Source organism: Pyrgilauda ruficollis, unplaced genomic scaffold (genome assembly GCF_017590135.1).
Source record: "Pyrgilauda ruficollis isolate IOZ18807 unplaced genomic scaffold, ASM1759013v1 scaffold6, whole genome shotgun sequence".
Lineage (NCBI taxonomy): Eukaryota > Metazoa > Chordata > Aves > Passeriformes > Passeridae > Pyrgilauda > Pyrgilauda ruficollis.
Window position 1 is genome coordinate 2,494,776 of NW_024527710.1, and position 21,783 is coordinate 2,516,558.

Here is a 21,783-nt window from a genome sequence, read left to right on the forward strand (position 1 = left end):
CAGATTTGTTTTGCATTGCATTTGACTTCAAAAATAACACATTTACTACACAGAGAGATTATTTGTTCATAAACATGTGCTACAGGGGGAAAAAAGCTAGCTCCTGTAAAATCAAGTTCCTGCAATGTCCATTAAAAGGGGAGTTAGTTTTTAGTCTATTTTCCTTCCTCTGGATTTAACAGAACAGTTAGTAGAAAAATATTTATCAACTGGTGTTAAACAAACATTCAAAAAAGCACAATGCTATTCTTTTGCCTCTACTTTTAATAAAGAAAAGCTGACCAGTAAGGCAGTTATAGTTTGTCTTTCTTCCTTTTGGAACACTCAAGCATCAGATAAGCACACGAAGAGAATTTATGGAGAATTTATGTACTTTAGAAGTAGCCACCAACCATATTAACCTACAACTTTCTTAACCATGATATTACAACACTGAGAGCAGGCTGCCTTAAACCTACAACATTCATAACTTTCAAGGCAGAACTAGGACACTACAAGAAAGCAGAAACTCCTTCGGTCTACAACACCAAAACAGGAGCAGACTGCCAGAAAACCAGCTATCCCACAACTTCATCAACAGCACCATTTCACACTTGTGTTTTAAAGCTCTGCCAAGAAAATATCTAGAATGAAACTGTGCCTATTTTAATTTAAGATGATTAGAAAGATCTATGAATGTCACTATCCAATAAAAAGAAATAATTTAATTACTATGAAAGGAAGAGGCAAGGTAGCAGAGGAACATGAGAAAAGAAGGGAAGGAGGAGACCATGAAAGCAAGAAGGGAGATCCACCAGTTCAGCAAGAACATAATTAAAGGTAATAGAGACGGAAGTCTGAGAGAAGATAAAAATCTTGCAAGACTACTTGTGCAAAAGACAAAACAAAGAACGAATATGAAGGGCAGTAGGGGCCAGATTGGGGGAGAAATAATAAAAGTTCAGAAGAGATATAACATTTAACCAGGCTGTGAGGGAAGTACACCTGTGGAAATGGTAACAGGGTGTAAAGTCTAACAAACAATTTAGATGGAGACTACATCCTGATGATGCAAGAGCAATGGACTTCCGGTACAAGAAACTTCTCAATACATCTTGTAATTTTACAAAACTTGATTATGGATCAGTCCAATCACATTTGGTTTGGCAGTAGGAGGAAAGTAGTATTCTTAAGCATGAATAAGTAGTGATCAAACTATGTGGTTATTTCTCTACATGACTCATGACTTGTCATAATGTAAGATGAAAGCATGCTGCTCCTCCATAAATGCTGTAATGATTCCTATAAGCTTTACTGCTTCAAGTTCTGCCAGTGTTTGAGTCACAACACTCATAATACACAACTATTTCAGCTTTAAAAGGATCAGAAGTGAATATATTAATAGAGTAATCTATTAGGTAGATAAGGCCCAGAATAATTGTGGCAGTTAGTTGAATATCATTGATGTATTTACTGATACATTTTTCCTACAGTAGCTGTTGAGAGAAATTGAGCAGCTGAAATTACTGACTGAGCTGAAACTGATTACACATTAAAGAGAAAGAAGGATTGTCCAGAAATCAAGATCTTACATGTAATAATAAACTCACATTTAATTAGCATTTATATTTATAAAGTTTAAGATAAAAATGAAGCATTTGTAAATTTAAAATCTAATTTAAAAAGAGCTTTAACAGAGTTCTGTTCTCTTTTTTCTAAAAAAATTTGTGCAAGCTCAAAACAAGACTAATACTTCAAAAAGAATGGAAACAATCTTACATATGAAGTCTAGAAGAAAAAAAAAATTAAATGTGCCTACATAGCTCTCATTTTATTTGCAAATAAAGACTCTGCCATAGTTCTGCCTGGAATAAAATCTTTCCAGTCCAATACCTACTGCCACTACTCCAGACTCCATTGTACTACTGTAGAACTGTTTTGTGAGAATGGTGGTTGCATTCTCCATGAATTTAAAGACTAAATAACATTCTCAATTACTCAGCAAGAATACAGCAAGACTATCTGGTTGCAGGAGAGAGCTCTAACACCTGGAATAGGTCCAAGCTCTCCATTATTCCGGACCTCTCATTTACACAATGCTGGAGCATCACAAGGCTCAGTGGTGGAGGAAGGTAAGTGCTACATGCTGGCCAAGTTCTCACTGCAAGTTACTCCCCTGGTACAGAACCATTGTTCTTCGTGCCCTCACAGACAAGGGGGGGTGACAATGAAAGGCTTTTGAAAAGGGTTATTCAGAAAACATATAGAAAAAAATAAGAAAAAATCACTATTAGAAATGTTTTACTACTGTAACCAAAAACAGTGGAACTTGTGACCGTGTATTTTCAAGACCTAACTGCACAAAGCGGTCAAAAAAGCCGTCTGAATTCAATGTGTAAAACTTTTTAAGACCATAAAGAGTCTAGAGGTATAATGGAACACACATCACCTGAAGAAGTTTCAGGAAAAGCAGCATTTCAGATGTAGCTTGCTACCCATTATTTAACTGCACAGGGCTTTTACAGCAAACACAGATATAAAAAGCAGAAAAAGGTGTCAGCAGTACCTGGGATGACACAACTACAGCAAACTTGTCACATTCATACGTGCATGGTAATTGAATAGCAACTCTCTGAAGAGAAGTAAATAAGTAAGTACCCAGTAGGCAGGAGGCAATACAACAAAACACCTTTCTCCTACACTGAGAAACATGATCAGCCCATCCCAGCAAGATGCTTTGAAGAAATTAATGCAGTTTCAGGACTCTGTACAGGCATTTGACAGCACATTCAACTTCAAGGGCAGCATGGAAGACCAGCGGGGAGGGAGAAATCATGTGATTCCAGTCTCCAAATAAGTATTGGTCAGAGCACTGGCTCTTTTGACTCTATTTACATACCAGTGAGGCTATTCTCTCTAAAAGAAACATCATATGTGCATGGTAATTGAATAGCAACTCTCCGAAGAGAAGTAAATAAGTAAGTAAGTACCCAGTAGGCAGGAGGCAATACAACAAAACACCTTTCTCCTACACTGAGAAACATGATCAGCCCATCCCAGCAAGATGCTTTGAAGAAATTAATGCAGTTTCAGGACTCTGTACAGGCATTTGACAGCACATTCAACTTCAAGGGCAGCATGGAAGACCAGCGGGGAGGGAGAAATCATGTGATTCCAGTCTCCAAATAAGTATTGGTCAGAGCACTGGCTCTTTTGACTCTATTTACATACCAGTGAGGCTATTCTCTCTAAAAGAAACATGCAACAATACTGGTTACTCAAACAGAATCATTCTCTACACCACTAAAGAAGAAAGTGATTTGAGAAACTGTGAAAAGCTTTCAAGAGGCCCGAGTCTTCTTACTGAAAGGTCTCAGGCACACTAGTTTTGTGGTATTTACTAGCAAACAGGAAAAAGTTAAAACATTACTTTAGAAATCTTTAGAAATACCTGTCTCCATACAGAACAAAGTTCAGAGGAAGTAATCTACAGTGAGCTTAGCACATCAGGGAATTGCAGATGAAAAGCGTGATAAACCAGACTTGCTGTTTAATGACACATTATGAGGAAGTAAGGGCTTCAAAATGTTACACTGTCCTTAACTGAAAAAAACCCTACAAATTTCACATCATGCTACCTTCCTTCTGTGGAGTTAGGATGACTTGGGTCTGATCAACACAGTGCAAAGAAAGAGTATCTGGTTTAGGACTAAGTGTTGTTGTTAAGCAAAGAGTTGTTACCTCTAGGCAACCTTTGTATCCTGCAGACCTTACATGTTGGAATGGCACTGTGCAGTTTTCACAGCTTCCAAAAATCACACAAAATAAATAATTTTGCAATAGTTCATTATTATTTGTGCAGTTTTCAGGTTAGTTTCGGAGTCACCAAGACATTGTAAAGACAGAATAAAATTCAAAATACTAAAGATGCAATGCAGCAGCGTGAAGAAATAACAGCTATAGTGAGAAAAGTCTGGTGTAGCTAACTGGCAGGCAGAGTTTCATAGTGCATGTCTCACACAGAGGGGTAGAGAGCAACAGTACAGTTATTTCAGGTCAAGGGCAGCAACCCTACTCAGAAGCCTGGGCACAGTCCAAAAGCATGCCCATTTACACAGTACACTCTGAGCACACACAGAAAACAAGAACAGAACTTTCTTGGCTCTAGACTGGTGGCTAGTTGCAGCATAACCAAAAATAATGTGAGAGGAATGTATTCAGGCAAGCAAGAAGGGGACTCAGAAGGTCACAGAGAGCTATGTTACTGCAAACAGGAGCTCTGCATTGCTAAAGCTCAAAAGGTTTCTACAAACCTATGAGAGGAAAACAAAGCAGAACTGTTGGAGAGGAAATTCTAAGTTTCAGTAGAAGAATGCATCTCAATAGCATATCGTACATATAAGAAAAACCTTAGCACTATTGTCTGAAGCTATGCTTAGGCCTGAGCTGTGGCTGCAGATCCCCTTCATGGATAACAGGGGAAAAAGACTTCTAGCTAGTTTCTTAAAAAAAATTTAAATAATTAAAAAAAAAAAAAGTTCTACACTGTCACACACACTTACATTAGATCTTGCCTTAGACAGCAAGTATTTTGTGCAACTTAATTAAGAGAGAAACCACTAATTAGCTAGCCAGGCCCCAAACAAAGGCAGTCTAAATGCTAGGATTAGGGCTGAGTCATCTGGTTTCTCCTGTCTCCATACCCTCCAGCTGAATTCAGGTTTCCTGAGCCCCAGGCAGATTTTTTCTACAAGACTGCATTTTCAGTTTATTTTCTAGTAACCCTATCTGCATATTTAGTCTTCTTTTTTTTTTCCCTCAACGCCAGTGCACTTTCTGCAAGCAGCAGACTGAACAGTCACATTCACATCTGGATAAACTTACTTCAGTGTAGCTAGCATAAAGTTGTTTTTGTTACCTGCCACCCTTCCTCCAAGTAACACAGGTTCCCTTTAAGGCTTTTACATACACAAAAGTAGGCTATTAATCTGCAGCAATGTAATTTCACCCTTCCTATCTAACAGCCATGACTCTACTAGAACAGGTTCCTCCATTTGAAGTACACTAGCAAAGCCCACCCAAGCACATCCAGAATCTAGAGAAATTACACAAACTAACAAGAGAGAAGAACATTCTGAATATACACAAATTGAATAAAAATGCACCATCTGTTTCAAGCTACAACTACCACTTGCTATATCTAAACTCCTATTTTATGTTCGAAAGCACCTCCGAACATTTGGACATGTGTCTTGTCACCTCTGCAATACTATCACTGCCACTGCATATTCACAGGCTGTGCAGCTGAGGGCACGAGCAGTGACATCTACTGAGCAAGTGACATGTGCTGCCACTCTGTCACGACAATGGCTGAGGAGCACAGTGACAGGCAGCAGCATAGGTCAAGTGTCACCCAAGATGAACTGTGCAAAACCCTATTTAATATACCCTGTCTGCAACTCAACCTCCCTCCACTCAATGAGCTTTCCCCCTCATCTTAGGCTTGCCTAACCTCTAAGGCCCCATGCATGCACTATTCTTGCTTTATTCGTTTTTCCCAGAGGTGGGATGCCATCACAGGGGTTTCAGAAGTTCAGTTTATATTAAATTGGTCCACATCTTAGCATCTTGGATTCTAATGAATGCAGCTAGGTGATAGGAAAGGCCCTATGAGCAGATTCTAAAATATTATGTCACCTTGCCATTCACTACAAATGCCTTCCTATTACTCTAAACTGTTTATTCCCTTTCCCTAATATTACATTTTAAACTCTTTACCCTAACTACCTTCTATTACTTCTTTCAGTCCCTCCTTCCAGCAGAAAGTTGTATTAGTTAAATATCTTATTTTTGAACGTAAGCCAAGCTCATTGTACTTGTGCAAGTACTTTATTTTAAATTACATGGATACTCATGTAATTTAAAAATTCTTATTAGAGGAGTAATGAAAAATATCCAGCTCCTTTATGTAACACACCTTAAGGTTTTCAGTCTGAAGCAATCAAATCGTAAACACAGATTTGTAGCTTCGTGTTTGAGACAAGATTAGGGAAAGAGAAAGAACAGACTTTTTTCTGCATTAGAAACTCAGGATAATGTAGTTTCTCAAAGAACTTCTCATTACTCTAAAAAAACGAAAATACTGCAATTGAAGTCATAACTGCATTTAGATACCACAAATTCCTCTCCTCCAAGAGGGCACAAAGCTTTTGTAAGGAAACAGACTTTTTGAGAGCAACTTTGTAAAAGAACCAATGTATTTTTCTCCATGTTTTACTCCAAGGAAGTAAGATGGAAAACTAATAAGTCACTATAAGCAAACAGTTCTACATCACTCTACCTTGGAAGATTTCAGAAAAGTGTAGTAATAAGGCATTGTGAATTGCAAGTGACACCACCTCTCAGTTCAGTAAAATCAATGAGCAGTGTAACACCTCTTACAGAACAACATCTATGACTAATCCAGGCAGTACTAATTAAGTGATCTTTGACCTAGTAAGGCAGGTTGGCATAACACATACAGCTTAATTATTCATACATTACTACTTTATATGAGTTGTACTGAACTTTGCCCCTACTGTTTGACAGCAGAAAAGTAGGTGAAAGTTGCTACCTCTCCTTCCTGCTATCACACCTATAACTGGTAATTCTATATAAAAACGAACACATACAGCATGACGAGCCTGTCACATAACTTTCTTCTTACACATTCAAACACATCAGATTTGCTAAAAGATGATTTTCTCAATTTTTATGTTATTTTACTTTCCAAGTTCAAACAGCAGCAGACCTATTGCTGACATTCCAGCAAAACTTAAAAAAGCACACAAAATCAAACAGAAAAATGGCAGTTACTCCAGAAATACATTAAATAATAGGAAAACATGAAACGTTATTTCGAACACAAAATATGTATAAGTACGTCTTCTGAAACTATGTGAGGAAGGAAGAAGTTTTGCAGGTAAAGTTTATAGTTGCACTAGAACACTTCAATGGTTCACCTGAATGATAAGCCCAGCATTTTGCTGGTTATATTCAGGTCTGCAACATTTACCTTTGCCCTTACAAAGCTCAAAACTAGAATTTCACCTTCCAGAATTCAAGAAGTTGAAATTCACCTCACACTAACATAGCACAACATTTTCAGGCATTATACACCAAGGTTAACAAGGAAATTCACACACACAAAACTAAATCACCTCACAGATTTTAGTCAGTTAACCTCAAGCAGCAGAAATGCTACCAGTCCTCTTCCAGACTATCTAGATTGCCAGGTGAAATTCTTCACCCTAGGAATAAGTACAAAAAATTTAGGACAACCATGCCTTCCCAACTTCTTCCTCTTCCCAGAGAGTCAGAGATATACAACACAGATGTTAAAGGATACTCTAGGCCCTGCAGATTTCAAAGGTTGTGCACTTGTTACTATATGGCAGCATCATACACCAGCACAAGAATGCTGAAAACGTAAAGATTTGGCACGAAGACAATCCTTTTCAAAAGTATTCTCTAACTTACATCAGCAACAAAGCATGAAAAAATGAATGATACATGAACTAATGAGACTAAAGGAGGATGAGGCAATGGTAATAACCAGATGCTTTGGTCTAGGCTGGTGATATAGGCAATGTAGCTTACCTACTGCCTAGTCTTGATAGGTAGCATTCTGTAAGGCTCCTGGCAAGGTTTGCCTCACAGGGAAACATGGAGAAAAGAACGAAGACCAGTGGGCAAAAACCATCCTCAAAATAGCATTCAAGCAGCAGCACAGCTATTATTGAAACAACCGAATGTTGGATGTTAGAGTTTGGAATCCGTGGCCACGATACAGTACCAGCAGTAAATAAGACCTAAGCTGTGGAGGAACTCAAAAGTGTAAAACAATATATACACACCAGCGAAAATCAACTTTGTAAGCATGGCACTTATTTTAGCAATTGCATTTCTAATAAATTCAAGAATGCAAAATGACTAAAGAGATTACAGAAGGACAAGGTATCAGAAAGACTGCAGTACAGAGAGAGCAAAAGGGACAGATCAGGTCAGGCTCTCACAAGCCCATGCATCTGTTGAATTAGCTGGAATGTAATTCGTAAGTTATCGCCCCTTCTCAATTCCCATTAATCTTGCAATAATGTTTGGTCCACCTAATATATATGGATACCTCAGATTTTTAACACTACACCTAGCAAAATTGAAGATCCACACAGGAAAGACACATTCCAAAGAGTCTCCAGCATTTAGGCTAACACTTTCCATACACTGACCCTCAAGCTAATGCATGCATTGACATTGCCAAGTCCTGCAGATCAACATCATAAGACATGAAAGCAAAATAGTTTAGTGGGGACAAAAAAGGACACATATAATACCTGTTTCAGGTATAGGGAGATGAGACTGGACAACTTCTAGCCTGCTTCTATGAAACGAATGTTACCAACACTGGGAAAATGTTAAATGCACTTCAAAACTACACTGGACCTGCATCTATGTTTGAAGATGTGCTCCAATCTTAATGTACCTGGTTTGTGTGCTCCAAGATCATTCCTCAATGAAGGCAGAGCAAGGTAAGTGTGGACAACTGAGATCCACTTTAAAAGAATACTCTTGGACTGACTTAACACATAACTGCTCCTGCAACATCTGCAAGGCCCAGTATTTTTTACAAATACCACTATACTAGGCACGAAAATCTGAGCTCATCATTTTTGTGCCCTTCCATAGAGCTTTTCTGTTTTTCAAAAGTGATATTTAACTAACTTAGGCAGAGATATTTGAAAAAATCACTCCTCCCTATAAATTTGATAGAAGAGTAACTAGCAGCCATAGCTGAAGATCTTGTTTAAACTCTCATGCAAGAAACAATGTAAGGCACCAAATGCATGACTTGTCAGCAGCATATCAATGTCTGATATGTTGTGTGACAGTTACCCAACTTCATGAAACTCCTACAGATGTTGTGCATGAGTGGACTTAGGTAAAATAAAACTGGATCGTTGCTTAATCTCAGGTATGTTATTACTTAAGTCTGTTGAGTAAGGCCATTTCAGTAGAATTTTGTAGTGCCTACAAGACACCTGTAGGCATTGTAATATCGCAACATACCAGATCTTAAGCATATGGTTAACAACTTACAGTCACAAATACAGTAAAACGGTGAAAGGGCTGAGTCTGCGATACATTCTTCATCTGCCACACTTTGCAATACCAGTGCTTTGTAAGGCATTAACGAATACACAGCCTAGAACCATATACCTGTAAGGCAGCCTCACCGAGAACATCACCACATTCGACCCCTTTGTATCTTACTGTCACACGGCAGCATTCAAACAACAGCTGAGACTATTAATTGCCTATGCAGACATGGTCATCCCTAGACGTCAAGTGTCAATACTCGTTCCTAGTCCGGAAAATAGAAAAAGCCAACGTAATTTGGGTAACAAGGCGGCGGTGGCTGGATGCTCTCAAGAGGGGCACCGACCTCACGCCGGGGAAGGCGTGGGGAGAAGCGGGCTGCCCCCGTGCCCAGGAGCCGCCACCCGGGCGGAGGGCAGCGGTGGCAGCGCCCTGTGTGTGGCACAGGGGCGCGGCTGCCCCTCCGCCGGGCCAGGGCCGTGAGGGCGAGCACAGCTCCCGCTGCTTCGGCCTCCCGGCGCCGGCCCCGCGGCTCGCCCGGCCCCTCCCGCCCCGCGGCCCGGCCCGGCCCCGCGCTCACCCGTGCTGCGCGGCCGCCCGCCGCTTGCTGAGCAGGCAGAGCAGCGCGCAGGCGGCGGCGGCCCCGGCGATGGCGGAATGCCGCGCGGTGAGGAACTTGCTGTAGGCGGCCATGGCGAGAGCAGCGCGGAGCCGCCGACCGAGCGCAGCCGAGCCGAGCAGCCGAGCGAGGGATGCCGGGAGGGGGCGGCGCCGCCCGGCCCCGCGCCGCCGGCAGGACGGGCCGCGCCGCGCCGGGAGCGGCTTGTGCAACGCCGGGGCGGCAATTACCGCTCCCTGGCAGCCCCTGCCAGCGGGCGGGCCCGCCGCCCGACGGGGAGGGGAGGAAGGGGCGTTTCCTCACGCGCCGGCGGGGCCGGGCCTGTCGCGGCCGCCCTCGCCCGGAGGTCGGGCTGAGCAGCGGAGGCCGAGCCTCCCCCGCCGCCCGCGGGTTAATTTTCCCAGGAACCTCCTCCTGCCGAGCGGGCTCCGATCATCCACCCTCCCGGGGCTCCTTGTGTAGGGGTACAGTGTGATTCCTAAGCGTGTGCTAGAAATGGCGTGTAAATGTGGTAACGACGGAATAAAAATTAAATTTAAAAAAAAAATTTAAAAATTCAGAGAAACTTTGAGGTCGGTTTTGCCGCACCTTGTCTTTTTTTTTTTTTTTTTTTTTTTTTTTTATTTGTGCGCATGGAGGGGCCGACAAATTTTAAACTTTGAGGTCGGTTTTGCCGCACCTTGTTTTTTTTTTTTTTTTTTTTTTTTTTTTCTATTAGTGCCATGCGAGGAGCTGACAAGATTGGCTGTGAGGCAGAGGGTGGAATGAGTTGCCACCCGTGTAAGAACAGGAAAATAATCCCTATAAAGAGTAGAGCCATGCCAGGTACAGCAGGAGATACCAGCCAGCCTTGTCCCACAAAAACCAGTTATACTTGTACAGGTGCTTTTTCCAGCAGAGTTAATAACAGATTGGCATGTCGAGCTATACCAGCAAAAACACCCATGCCAGCATAACTGTATTTACACTGGATCTTCCCCTGTGGTCATATCCCTCAGAAAGATGCCTGATAATGAATATGACGTGTTTCTACTTTCTGTGGGAACTGGTTGGTCGTATATTGAAAGCCTATATTGGTGCCATGGTTAACACTGAAATGACAAAACTATTTCTCTGATTAAACTTAAATGCAGATCAAAATGCAGGTGGAATCAATGTATTTATTTTTAGTCTTGAAAAATGTTCTCATACAGACTTTTAAAAACATGTGAATACCTGTGAGTGTTGTGCTTTTTTTACTGTGGCACAAGAGTGTGCACATAGGTCAGTCCGTTTATCAGGTATTCCTATTTCTTCCAAGTGTTCCTGCCTGGAGTAGGAGGTCTGAAGCTGCAGTTTGAGAGGTAATCCCTGGTTCTTCATTCTGAATCACCACATATACTTTCCTTTCTTGCTCCCTTTCCCTATCCTTGGTATCGTCATGCATTTTAAAGCAAGTTTATGTTTTGGTGTAAAAGCTGAAGTCTCAAATTCTCAAATTGTTAGCATTTTTTTAGAGCATTAGGGTCACAACTGTTGAACCTAGTTCTCTACCACTTGTTCTGAGACCTTAGACACATCAGTAGTCTCACTGCTTTAAAATATACGCTGTACTTTGGTGATTTTCGTGTGAGTGGGAAGAATTGTCAACTATTTGAAGTATTTCAGATCCTCAGTATATAGCAGAATCACCCAGCATTAATTAATTCATGTTTTCTAAGGTGAATGTTTGTGAAAATAGCTTGGTTTTTAAAATCTTAGATACTTTGAGAGTAGTTGAGTATGAGAACCTAAAAAAGAGGTACTTTTGGTATCAAAATAAACTTCTTATATTAAAATAATTGCAAAAAGGAAAAATTCTGCAAATTTTCAGGTTTATGAATCTTTGTAGTACAGTTTTGCTGGTACTTTTAATCTCAATATCAGCACAGAGATCAGGAATGTTATGATACTGTCTGCTTTTCTTTACAAGTCCTCTTCCCTCTTTGAGCTTAGGTTGGTTGTACCCTTCCACAGAAGTTGCTATCTAGTACAGCCTGACTTGGTTTCCATGAACTGCCCATCAGCTGGGGCCGTGCTGACCTTTGTTGTTTGCATGTCCGTGTGACTGGTGTTCTGCTGTTTGCCTGCTCAGTGTCCTTAGCCCGCTTTCTGACACTAGCCAATACCATGACCCAGTACGTATTTTATTTCTCTTCTAACTTTTCCTTAAACAATTTCACGCATGCCTATAATTTTCTGAGAAACTTGTCTCATGCATCCAGACCTCCACTTTGTCTCCTGCTGCTTGACTCTTGAAAGTTGCTTTTTTTTTCAGAATAACTTTTTAAACATGATTGACAAATGGGCACTTAGTTCAAAACATGAGATTGTTATTGACCCATTATTTCATCGATTTCCAACAGCACTCATGGCTAAGCATATCTTGATAAAATCACCCACGCTGATCAAATGTTTTTGTGACAAAAGCTCTCTTTTTGTCCCTTCAGTTTGAGATCTGCTGCATTTCAATACTTCATGCATTGCAGCCGTATTGTTTTCATGATATTCTTGGTACAGGTCAACTGTGAGGGTTTTCCAAGGTAACAAATAAGAGCAATGTTAATTCAAATGTATCTCAAATGTAAAAGCTAGAGGTGGAAAGGTAGCTTGGAAGAAACAAAGAGTACCAGTTCTTTTACCCGTACTAGCAGTACTGTGTGTAGTTTCTCTGATAAAGCAAGGTCAAATTAACAGCCATCTTTTTAATACAGTCCATGGTATTGTTCAAACTTCTTCCTAGCTAAGTAGGAACATCCATAGCAAGCAAGCTATTTAAATGAGAAAGTGCACTCTGGAAGACTGAAGACTGCAGGAAGAAAAATGTGTTTATTATTGAAATGTTAAATCCTTCTAATGGACATGAGGAGTCCTCATAACAGGCAGCATTAAACTGGGCTCCTGTGTCTGAAGTGTTAAGCAATGGTATCTGCCTAAGCAGTTCTCCTATTTCCCAATATAAAAAACAAAGTCTAATAATAATAAGCAGTAATAATATTGCTAAACAGTTCAGATTTTCAGTTCATGTCCTCAGCTACTCTTGGTTTTAGGTGCTTGAGTTTTAAGGAGTCAAAGTCATAAATATAAGAAATTACTACAGAGTGAATATTTGTCCCTCTAATAGTTATGTGAATGCATTTTACTTAATGGAGTCTAGGTTAACAAATAAGAAGATGCTCCCATTTGGTTTCACCCAGAACAGGAAGAACCTGTATTATTTGCTGTTGGCACTTGGCATACAACACCCAGCTATATTCTGAGAACAACATGTCATCTAATAATTAAATGAAAATCATGTTGTTTATTGTAGGTCCAATGTAACATATAAATATCATGGAATGCACTTCACAAATGTTGTGAAAGGTGGCAGAAAAATAAGATTAATTTATGTAAGCTGAGGTAAACTGTAAGATGCAAACTGTATCATGTATGTTCATTAAGCTTGAAGGTGATTTGTGTAGTGCTGGACTCCATTCTGCAGACTTATGTTTGCTTAATTTTTAAGTCTATATAAATTCAGTAGGATTGTTAACTTTTTAAATTTAAAGTAAAGTCTGTGGTATTGAGAACTTAATAACTAGTGGAGCAAGAAGGAACGTTCCAGGGATTGATGTGGTCTCCTTTGTGAAATCTGTGTTATCTCCTAGATATATCACTTAGTAGTAGAATCTGGCATGGTTTGCAGGGAAATAATTAAACTGTTCTGTTAATGCAGTCATCAGCACTAAGTGATACGGTTTTGTCCTTCCACTGAAATGCTACAATGGGGTATTAAGTTTGTTGCTTGATGTTTCACAGAAGGAGCTTCTACATCTGAAGTTGAGCTACATTGTATCATGTATCAATTCCTATATGTGCAAGTGGGTGTATATGAATAATGATACAGATTATGCTCAATAATCTTGTTAAGCCTTATTAGTACAACTTATGTCTGCCAGCTGGTATCATTATATGTTTAGTCACTTCGTAGAAATTCAAACTCCAGTGCAGGTGAAGTAGTGTAGACCTGGTATCAGCCATTCAAAACCCGTAAGCCTGCAATGCTGATTATAATGTAGGTTTGATCTTCAGAGTGGGGCCTACAGGGTGAAATTGAAATGGACATAAACTTTCTTTGATCTACAGAGAGAAGACAAGCTTCCATTTCTTTGTACCTCCTATTTTCTCTTCTTGTTCTTGCCCTTTTCTTACCCATCTGCTGCATGCCCCTTAGATGATTGGGTGTTACAGGGGCTTTAGGTGTGAGAAGGTAGTTCTTCTGAGCAGTGAATAAAATCTGGGAATAGCATGGGCAGAAGAAGATAAGGGGTGTATAGAAAAAAGAAGCTTAGATGTACAGAGCATTGGCTTTTAAATTGATGCTTGCAGACCTTCTGTGCCATTACTACTCCATTTTCCCATTGATAAGTGTTCTTTTCCTAATCTTTATTAACTGATATTGTAACCCACAAGTGCTTAATTGCTACACACAATCTACTTTGTGCAATTCCTTGATTTCTGTCTGTGTTTTGCTTTATATGCTTGGATTTTTTGATGTGACAGTGATCTAGCCTCTGTACAAGTAACTCTTGCCTCTGCTTAATAGCTCAAGCCTTTACAATATACAAGACAGCAGATTGCTTTTTATAAGTAGAGCTCATAAATTTATAAGTCTGGGTGAAAATGTGAAAATACACAGGAATTACTGTTATTATACCAGACTCAGAAATTATCTGGTCTTCTTTCTGTATGTATGTAGTACCAGATACTCTTAGAGACAGTATAGACTGCACATATCTGCTTTCTTAGTGGATTTTACTCTGACTTCAAACACACAATTATTTCATTCTAAAGTATGGTGTTTGGCACGCATTCTAATTTTTCATGTCAGTAAGGATAATCACTCCTGTTCTGCTGGTCCAGGAAACACACTGGTACTGCAGAGAGAGAAAACACCTGATTGGTACTAAGAACTCCGTTTTATTTTCCTTACTGTTTTTATTTGCTTTTGTTGTTAATTGGCTTCTGACTTCAACATTTGCACAAAGATGTCTCAAATGAGCTGTTCACATTGATGCTTAGAACACTGATATTCCTTTTGTGAGTCAGTTTAATTGGACAGTCTGTGTGAAGTACAGAATTAGATTTTCCTCCAAAATACAGTACTCTGCATTTATGAACAGTTTCAGTTATGATTTTGAGCTTCTGTTGCCTACCTTGTTAGGACTAGGTGAGTGGGTAGAAAAATGGAAACTGAAACTAGATATTCCTGTTTAGCTTGTTCTGAAGTGGATCAGAGCTCAGTTTGATCTTGATAGCTTTTGGTCATCTGAAAGCTAAGGTATTTCACTGCTCAATATTTATTTCTAGGTTATCTCAAATATTGTATTGTTTTATGTTTTATTAAATACATAATAAATAGAATACCAGAAGTTGTTGACGTTAACTTCCTTATCATACCTAGAATAATGTTTGGTTTAAAATGTGTTCCATTTACCATCCAAAAGTGAGAAAACAAAAAAGAAATTCTTAAGGAACATTATATGGAAAAGGCATTCATGAACAGTATCATGCATCTTTGCAAAGTCAAGCTGTCAAGTTTGATATCTGAATTCAGTAATTTAAAGAAAGGCATTTAAAATATGTTTACAACTAATATCTCTTTCATAGGTCTAATTCTTTTATTGAGATTGCCTCATAATTCCTTCATAAATAGTGCCTTTCAGCTGATTATATCTTTATTCATTTATTTGCTGACTTATAATGATGCGGACTGAAAGTTTGCATAAATTTTCTGTCTCAGCTTAAATATAAATTTATTTAATACAAGATGTCATGCCAATGTGGTCCAATTACTTCCCAGAATGAAACAATGGTAAAATATGGAGTTTTTCAGTATATTAAGAGAATATAACAAGCTTTTAGATCATTGTATTTTATCACCATGGTTTGCAACAGAATTGAGTTTGGCAGAGACTAACTTATATGAAAGACAAAACTTTTGGAAAGCTGTGTCATCATCACTGTTTATGTCGCGGTTCCTTCTTATTTCAGGTGATGGAGCTTAAATTCATAAAATTGTTCAAAAAGAGAATCATATCTCTCTCTCTTGTATTTGATCATCATGTATCAGACATTAGGTTTAAACCATAATAACCTCAACAGACCCATCTTCCTGTTTTCCAGGAGCTGACTGGAATGACCACAAATACATATCATGATGGCATGTTCTTTGAACAAATATAATTTGTTTTTAACATTGGTAATGTAGAAAGAATGCTAATAGAACAAGGATTTTAATACATTCAATCTGTAGATCTATTTGCTTATCTATCAGTAGTGAGGGTCCAGTTTTACACTCTACAGAACTCTTTTCCCTATTAGCATATTCCTGGAAACTTGTCTTCTACTGCCTCTTATTACAGGAAGTTTCAAACTATTTAGTATTAAGTGCGTGATCCCAAATACAGTTCTGTCCTTGGTAAACACAGTAGTCCTTATTCATTGTTCTCTATCAGTATAGTTCAGATCTTTTTGAGAATTAAAGTAAAAATAGAATTTCTCCTCTGTATGCAATACTTTGCATTCAGTAACACTCAGGCTCAATTACCATTTTGCTACACACGCACCAGCTGAAGAAAGGTAGACAAAGAAGGAGCAGTGTCATAACTTGAAATGGATTTCTAAAACTGAAGTCTTGTCTCCACCCATTATTTCACAAGTTGGCGATTATTATAGCAGCCCTTCTGATTAACCATGTCAGAGACACTGAACATTCTAGGAGCCTAATGGTCTGTTTTATACACTAGTAACAGGTCACATATGATATTCATGTAGCATTAATGAGTAAGTTTTTCATTTGTTCCTTTACACTGACAAATTACTGGCTTTTCAGAAATAGATTTGTATGCCTTCTGTAACAGTTCTTGGCCTTAGGCTACCAGCAGTGCTGGAGATTCCATCACATGTTAATGTTCATGTCTCTCACAGCTCCCACAGCTCAGCAACCTTCACCACAGTCTAAAGCAACCATGCATCTGTTTCCTCCCAGCTCATATTGGCCAACCTTACAGGTCATGTTATCCACGTCTCTGCAACCTTTCTCCATACAGACTGACAACCTGTTGTTGATCAAGCACTGTGCAGGCTCCAAAGCTTTTTCTGCAATGAGTTTTTTGTGCCAAAATGCAACTTGAAATGGTGACTGAGCATAGTAACAGTTTTTGACTTTCAGAATTATCCTAGTGATCTGAGTGCAAGTAGATAAAACTACCTTAGGAATGAAAAGAATGCATTAAAATGAGGCAAGACTGAGTGGAAGAGAAAGAAATGGCTTGACAGGAAATCAGTGAAGAAGAAGTTTAACAAGATGATATTTAGGAAAGGAATCTTTCCTAAAAGGAAAAGACCCTAAGGACCCATGTTGGGTTAGGAAGGCAGAGGAAGGAGGACCTGGAGACCGGTTGGACAAGGAGATTACATGGGTTGGACAATGATTCTGGCACAGGGAGGGAATTAAATGATTGGACAAGAAAGGCCAAGTAGATATGTGTTGCAAAACAAGAGGGTGACATTTGGACCTACTGAGCAAAACAGAAAGGAGGGATTTAGAGCTAGTTGCCTGGAGAAGAAAAAGAGTGAAAGAAGGCAACTTAATGAGGTGTGAGATGGAGTGGGCTGGACCAGAAGCCAGTGGTACCTGAGCTGCCAGTTTTTGGTGGAGGAGATGAGGGAAACATGGTAGGAGAATTATTTGACAGGGAGTTCAAGTTCAGTTCTTAGAACCATTTAGGTTGGAAAAGACCTTTAGGATCAAGTCCAGCATTAGCCCAGCTAAGTTCATCACTCAACCATGTCCCTAAGTGGCACATCTATATTTTATAATCTTTTATACATGATGTGTATATATACATACATATACATACACATGTAGATTTTATAATCTTTTAAATACCTGCAGAAATGATAACTTAACCACTTCTTTGGGCAGCCTCTTCCAAAGCTTGACAGCCTTTTCAGTTAAGAATTTTTTTTATAATATCCAATGTAAACCTCACCTGGTGAAATGTGAGGCTGTTTGCTCTCATCCTATCACTTGTTATTTGGGAGAGGAGACCAACACGCACCTTGCTACGACCTCTGTTCAGGCTGTTGCAGAGAGTAATAAGGTCTCTTCCCAGCCTTCTTTTCCTCAGACTAAACAACACCAGTGCCTTCTTTCATGAACATGTGCTGGATTCTGATGGGATAGGTTGCCTGATGGCTGTTGCCTACAGGCCTGCTCCGTCATCTCTTACATATGAAGATGATGGAAAGAATGACAGTTCTGCAGGTGAGGCAGATAAACGCTAATAAGATGATCTGCACTACTGCTTTAATTCTGCCACAGAATCACGAATCACTGCAGGATGCTGCCTCAGTGTGAGTTATCTAACATACTCAAAGTTGGCCTACAGTTGCATTTTTCCCCATTTTCAGAATGTTTATCATGAAGTGTACCAGAAAGGTACTTGCAGAAACGTGTGCTACTTTAGTTCTCAGTGTTGATTAAAGATCATAGAATCTTAAAATAAAAGACTGGAGTATACCTTTGGGATCATCCAGATGGTCTTTAGCAAAGATGGTATAGAATGAGAGGAGCGAGGAAGGCCAGTGAAACAAGGTTAGTTATTAACATAATATGCATGGAGCAAGCAGGAAGAGATACCTTCCTATTATATTGTACAATAGGTAACAAAACATGTAATTTAAGGAGTAAAATTCAGAAATGTGGAAAAGTGGGCTTTGAAAAGTTAAATAAGAATAGGATCAATAACAGTAGAGGAAGAGGCAAAAACTCTCTACTTTTTTTTTCTTTTTTTTTTTTCAAGAAAGCATATTACTTTTTTTTTAAGAATGGTACTACTACATGTTATTACTAATACTACTATTTACTAATATTATATATTGCTACTAAGATATGCTAATAATAATTTTTTATACTGATGCATTAATATTACATCTTACTGCTAACATGACTTTTTAGTCTAACTCATATCCAGTGGAATTTAACATTTTAAACTGAATTTAGTGGGGGACCTGGTGGATATAACTGTACAAATGTGATACCCACCAGGGTAGTTGGTTTAATGCTATACAGGCCAGAGTTTTACAACTTTAAAAAAAATGGTGGAAGTTCCTGCAGGTATATGGATATACATATGTGTGCGTGTGTATATCTATATCTATATCTATAAAATACAGAGATTCACAGACACACATTCCTTTTTTGGTACAGAAAATTTTATATTTTTTTTATTTTCATAGGAAAACATAAACAGTGAAGTTTTATCTCATTCTGGCAGAAGGAAGAAAAATATTACTCTTCAGCCTTAAGGGATAAAGTTGCATGTCTCTAAACAACGTGAGAAAATTCTCTGTTCCTTCCTACAGGGAGCTACACCCTAAGCCACAGCTGAAAGCTCATCCTCTCTGCCTGCCAGCTAAGGCACAGTTTATAAGGTAGAGCAGGATTCTTCACTCCAGCTCAACAAGACTGAACTCAGGCAGTCCATCTTTATGCAGAACATATAAATAGAAGATACACAGTTTAAATATGAAGTAAATAATCATCCAAATTACATCATTCCAATTCAAAACTCAGCTGCCAATTGCACTGTTATCTGAAATGAGAGTGACTTTTTACCACATGTAAAAACATGTTTCCTTGCTATTATCACAGCTTAGTTAATGTACTGAATGTTCACACGCCAGTTTGTTTCACACTAACTTGGTGGGAATAGCATAAACAGGCAGCAGAAGTAACCAAATACTCTATGGACCAAACCTCTAGTAGTTATGTATAGCTAAGCAAAAAGAAATATAAACTTAATCCTCCTAATTATTTTGCTAAACTTAGTTGGGCCAAATATTTGACCTTCAGAAACACCTGTGCCCTAATTTTTAAGATTGTTATATATTTCCTTTTGTAATCTGGAATTGTAAATCGAAGGGCTTGACTCACATCACTACCTGGGTAAATGAGAAGCAGAGCAATTGTGTTGTCTGGACTGTATTGTTGAAATACCCTCCAGCCCAAGAAACCCTGCAATCTACTAGGGAAGGAGGGTGAATAAAATTGCTAAAAGCAGGCAAGAGATCAAGGCATGCAAGTACTGAGTAGCTCTTACAGGCACATTTTGCAAAGTTGACTTCAGGTACCACTGAAATTGCTGTTTCTCAGGTGGGTGCTCAACAGGCTTAACTTTTGTGCCATCTCACAGCTTAAAGAAATTGTTCCAGTTGCAGGGGGACCTTCACATTTTAATAAACATATGTCTCTGTTTTTTCCAAGGTCTTCTCAGTAAGAAAAAAATAAAGCTTTTTTCATAATGTAAATAAGGCTTATGTAGCACAACAATAGCAGGTGCTCTTTCTGCTCTGAGAAGAGAATATCTGTGAGGAAAAGGTTACGTGCCTGAATTATGTAGGATCTTAAGGAAACCAGAACACTGACTCCTACTCTGGGTGAAGGAGGGAAGGAGGGAAGCAAAGTAGTAATTGAAATCTCAGAAGAGAAGGTTAAAATGAGCAACAACAGTTTGGAGACAGAGGAAAGAGAAAAGGAGTGAGGTCTACAAATGTAATTTAAATTCATAATAGTTTTTCCTTGGAAATTCTGGATATTGGAACCTCCCATACACAGTAGCAAGTCTTAGCCTGCAAGTTTATTTGATTAAATTGTAGTCACATAAGCAGCACCTCACTAGTTCACAATAATTTAATTCATCTTCCAATCTTTTTGCACAATAATCCAAACAGAACTTAAGGTTCTCCAAAAATTCTAGATTTGTCACCTGCCTTTTGAACACAAAATGCAATTTCACAGTGAACATAGTGGCAATATTTTGAGGATATTTTCACTTGTGCTCTTTGAATTTGCTGCATTTCAGTAAAATAACAAGTCACAAATGAGCTATTAGAGAAGTGAAGCAAATATGAGAATAAGGATTAAAGTGCTCTAAGGTTTGCTTTAAAGCTACATAATTTTTATTCTTCAGAAGTATGATGTTGTAGTGTGTCTTGTAAAACTTCATTCCATTTCATGCCTCACTTTCTTGGAATCAACCATTTTTTCTGCATTATATTAATGATATCTTCTAATTTATTTTGTCAATAGAGCACTGGTAACATTTGTGTCAAGTCATTAATGACTACATTGAATTCACCATTAAAAATCATTCTGTGCCTGACCACTTTTACCCAGTTCTTCCCTGTACTATAATCCTTATAAAAAATATCAACTTTCCCAACTTAATTAATCAATTTCTGAGTAGGACCATGTGTTTTATTAATGCTCACTTCAGTCATATTGTGTGACAACATTGTGTTTGTCTAGAAAATCAAATATAATCTTGCCTACTCTTATTCAACACTTCACTATTTGCCCTAAATTATTGCAGATCAAATTCAGGGGCTTTTCAGACATGAGTAATTTCTGTCCCTTCCCTCCTTTTTACAATGAGATACTGTATTGCCTGTTCTCAAGTTATATAGCACCCTGACTTTGCTGGAAATATTTCCCACCAAACAAATCTCACAGTTTTATTCTAGTTTGTTTCAGAATTTTGGAATTGATATTTTCAGCCTATCTCAGTAGTTCTTCTTCAAATACCCATCTCCCAAATCTATATTTTATTTGATTATATCATACTAGCCATAGATTGAGGAGTATATTTGGATCAATTTTAGAATAGTGGGGAAAACTCCCTTCCCTTCAAACCACTTTTCCAAGAACAAGGTGAAACTTTGCTGGAGTAGCCAATGTGGTCCTTAGCCACAGAAAGGGCCATGGAACCGAAGCTGCGGGGCGTTCAGGTGGAACAGTGACGGGCCGGGCACAGCCTCTGGAGGAGCAGCAGGAGGGGTGCAAGTGCCAGGTGTGCCACAGGATGGTGCCACAGCGTCAGCTTTGGCCGGGCTCAGCGCTGTGAAAAGCCCCAGTGCCAGAGGAAATTGTGACACACACTTTATGGACAGCAGTGTCTGCATTTGCTGTGCTCTGGATTTAAATT

General features: G+C 39.0%; 1 protein-coding gene across 2 annotated transcripts in view; it reads right to left on the bottom strand.

Annotated features, from left to right (window-relative positions):
- ABCD3 (ATP binding cassette subfamily D member 3) overlaps positions 1-9,999 on the bottom strand; it is a 28,489-nt gene extending 18,490 nt beyond the window's left edge. The window contains exon 1 of one of the 2 annotated variants that reach the window (XM_041483216.1): positions 9,695-9,999. In XM_041483216.1, the coding sequence (XP_041339150.1) occupies positions 9,695-9,807 (113 nt within the window). In that variant the 5' untranslated portion in view covers positions 9,808-9,999. The remainder of the gene's footprint in view (positions 1-9,694) is intronic. The other variant, XM_041483215.1, reaches the window with a different exon arrangement.
- Between the last annotated feature and the right edge of the window lie 11,784 nt (positions 10,000-21,783).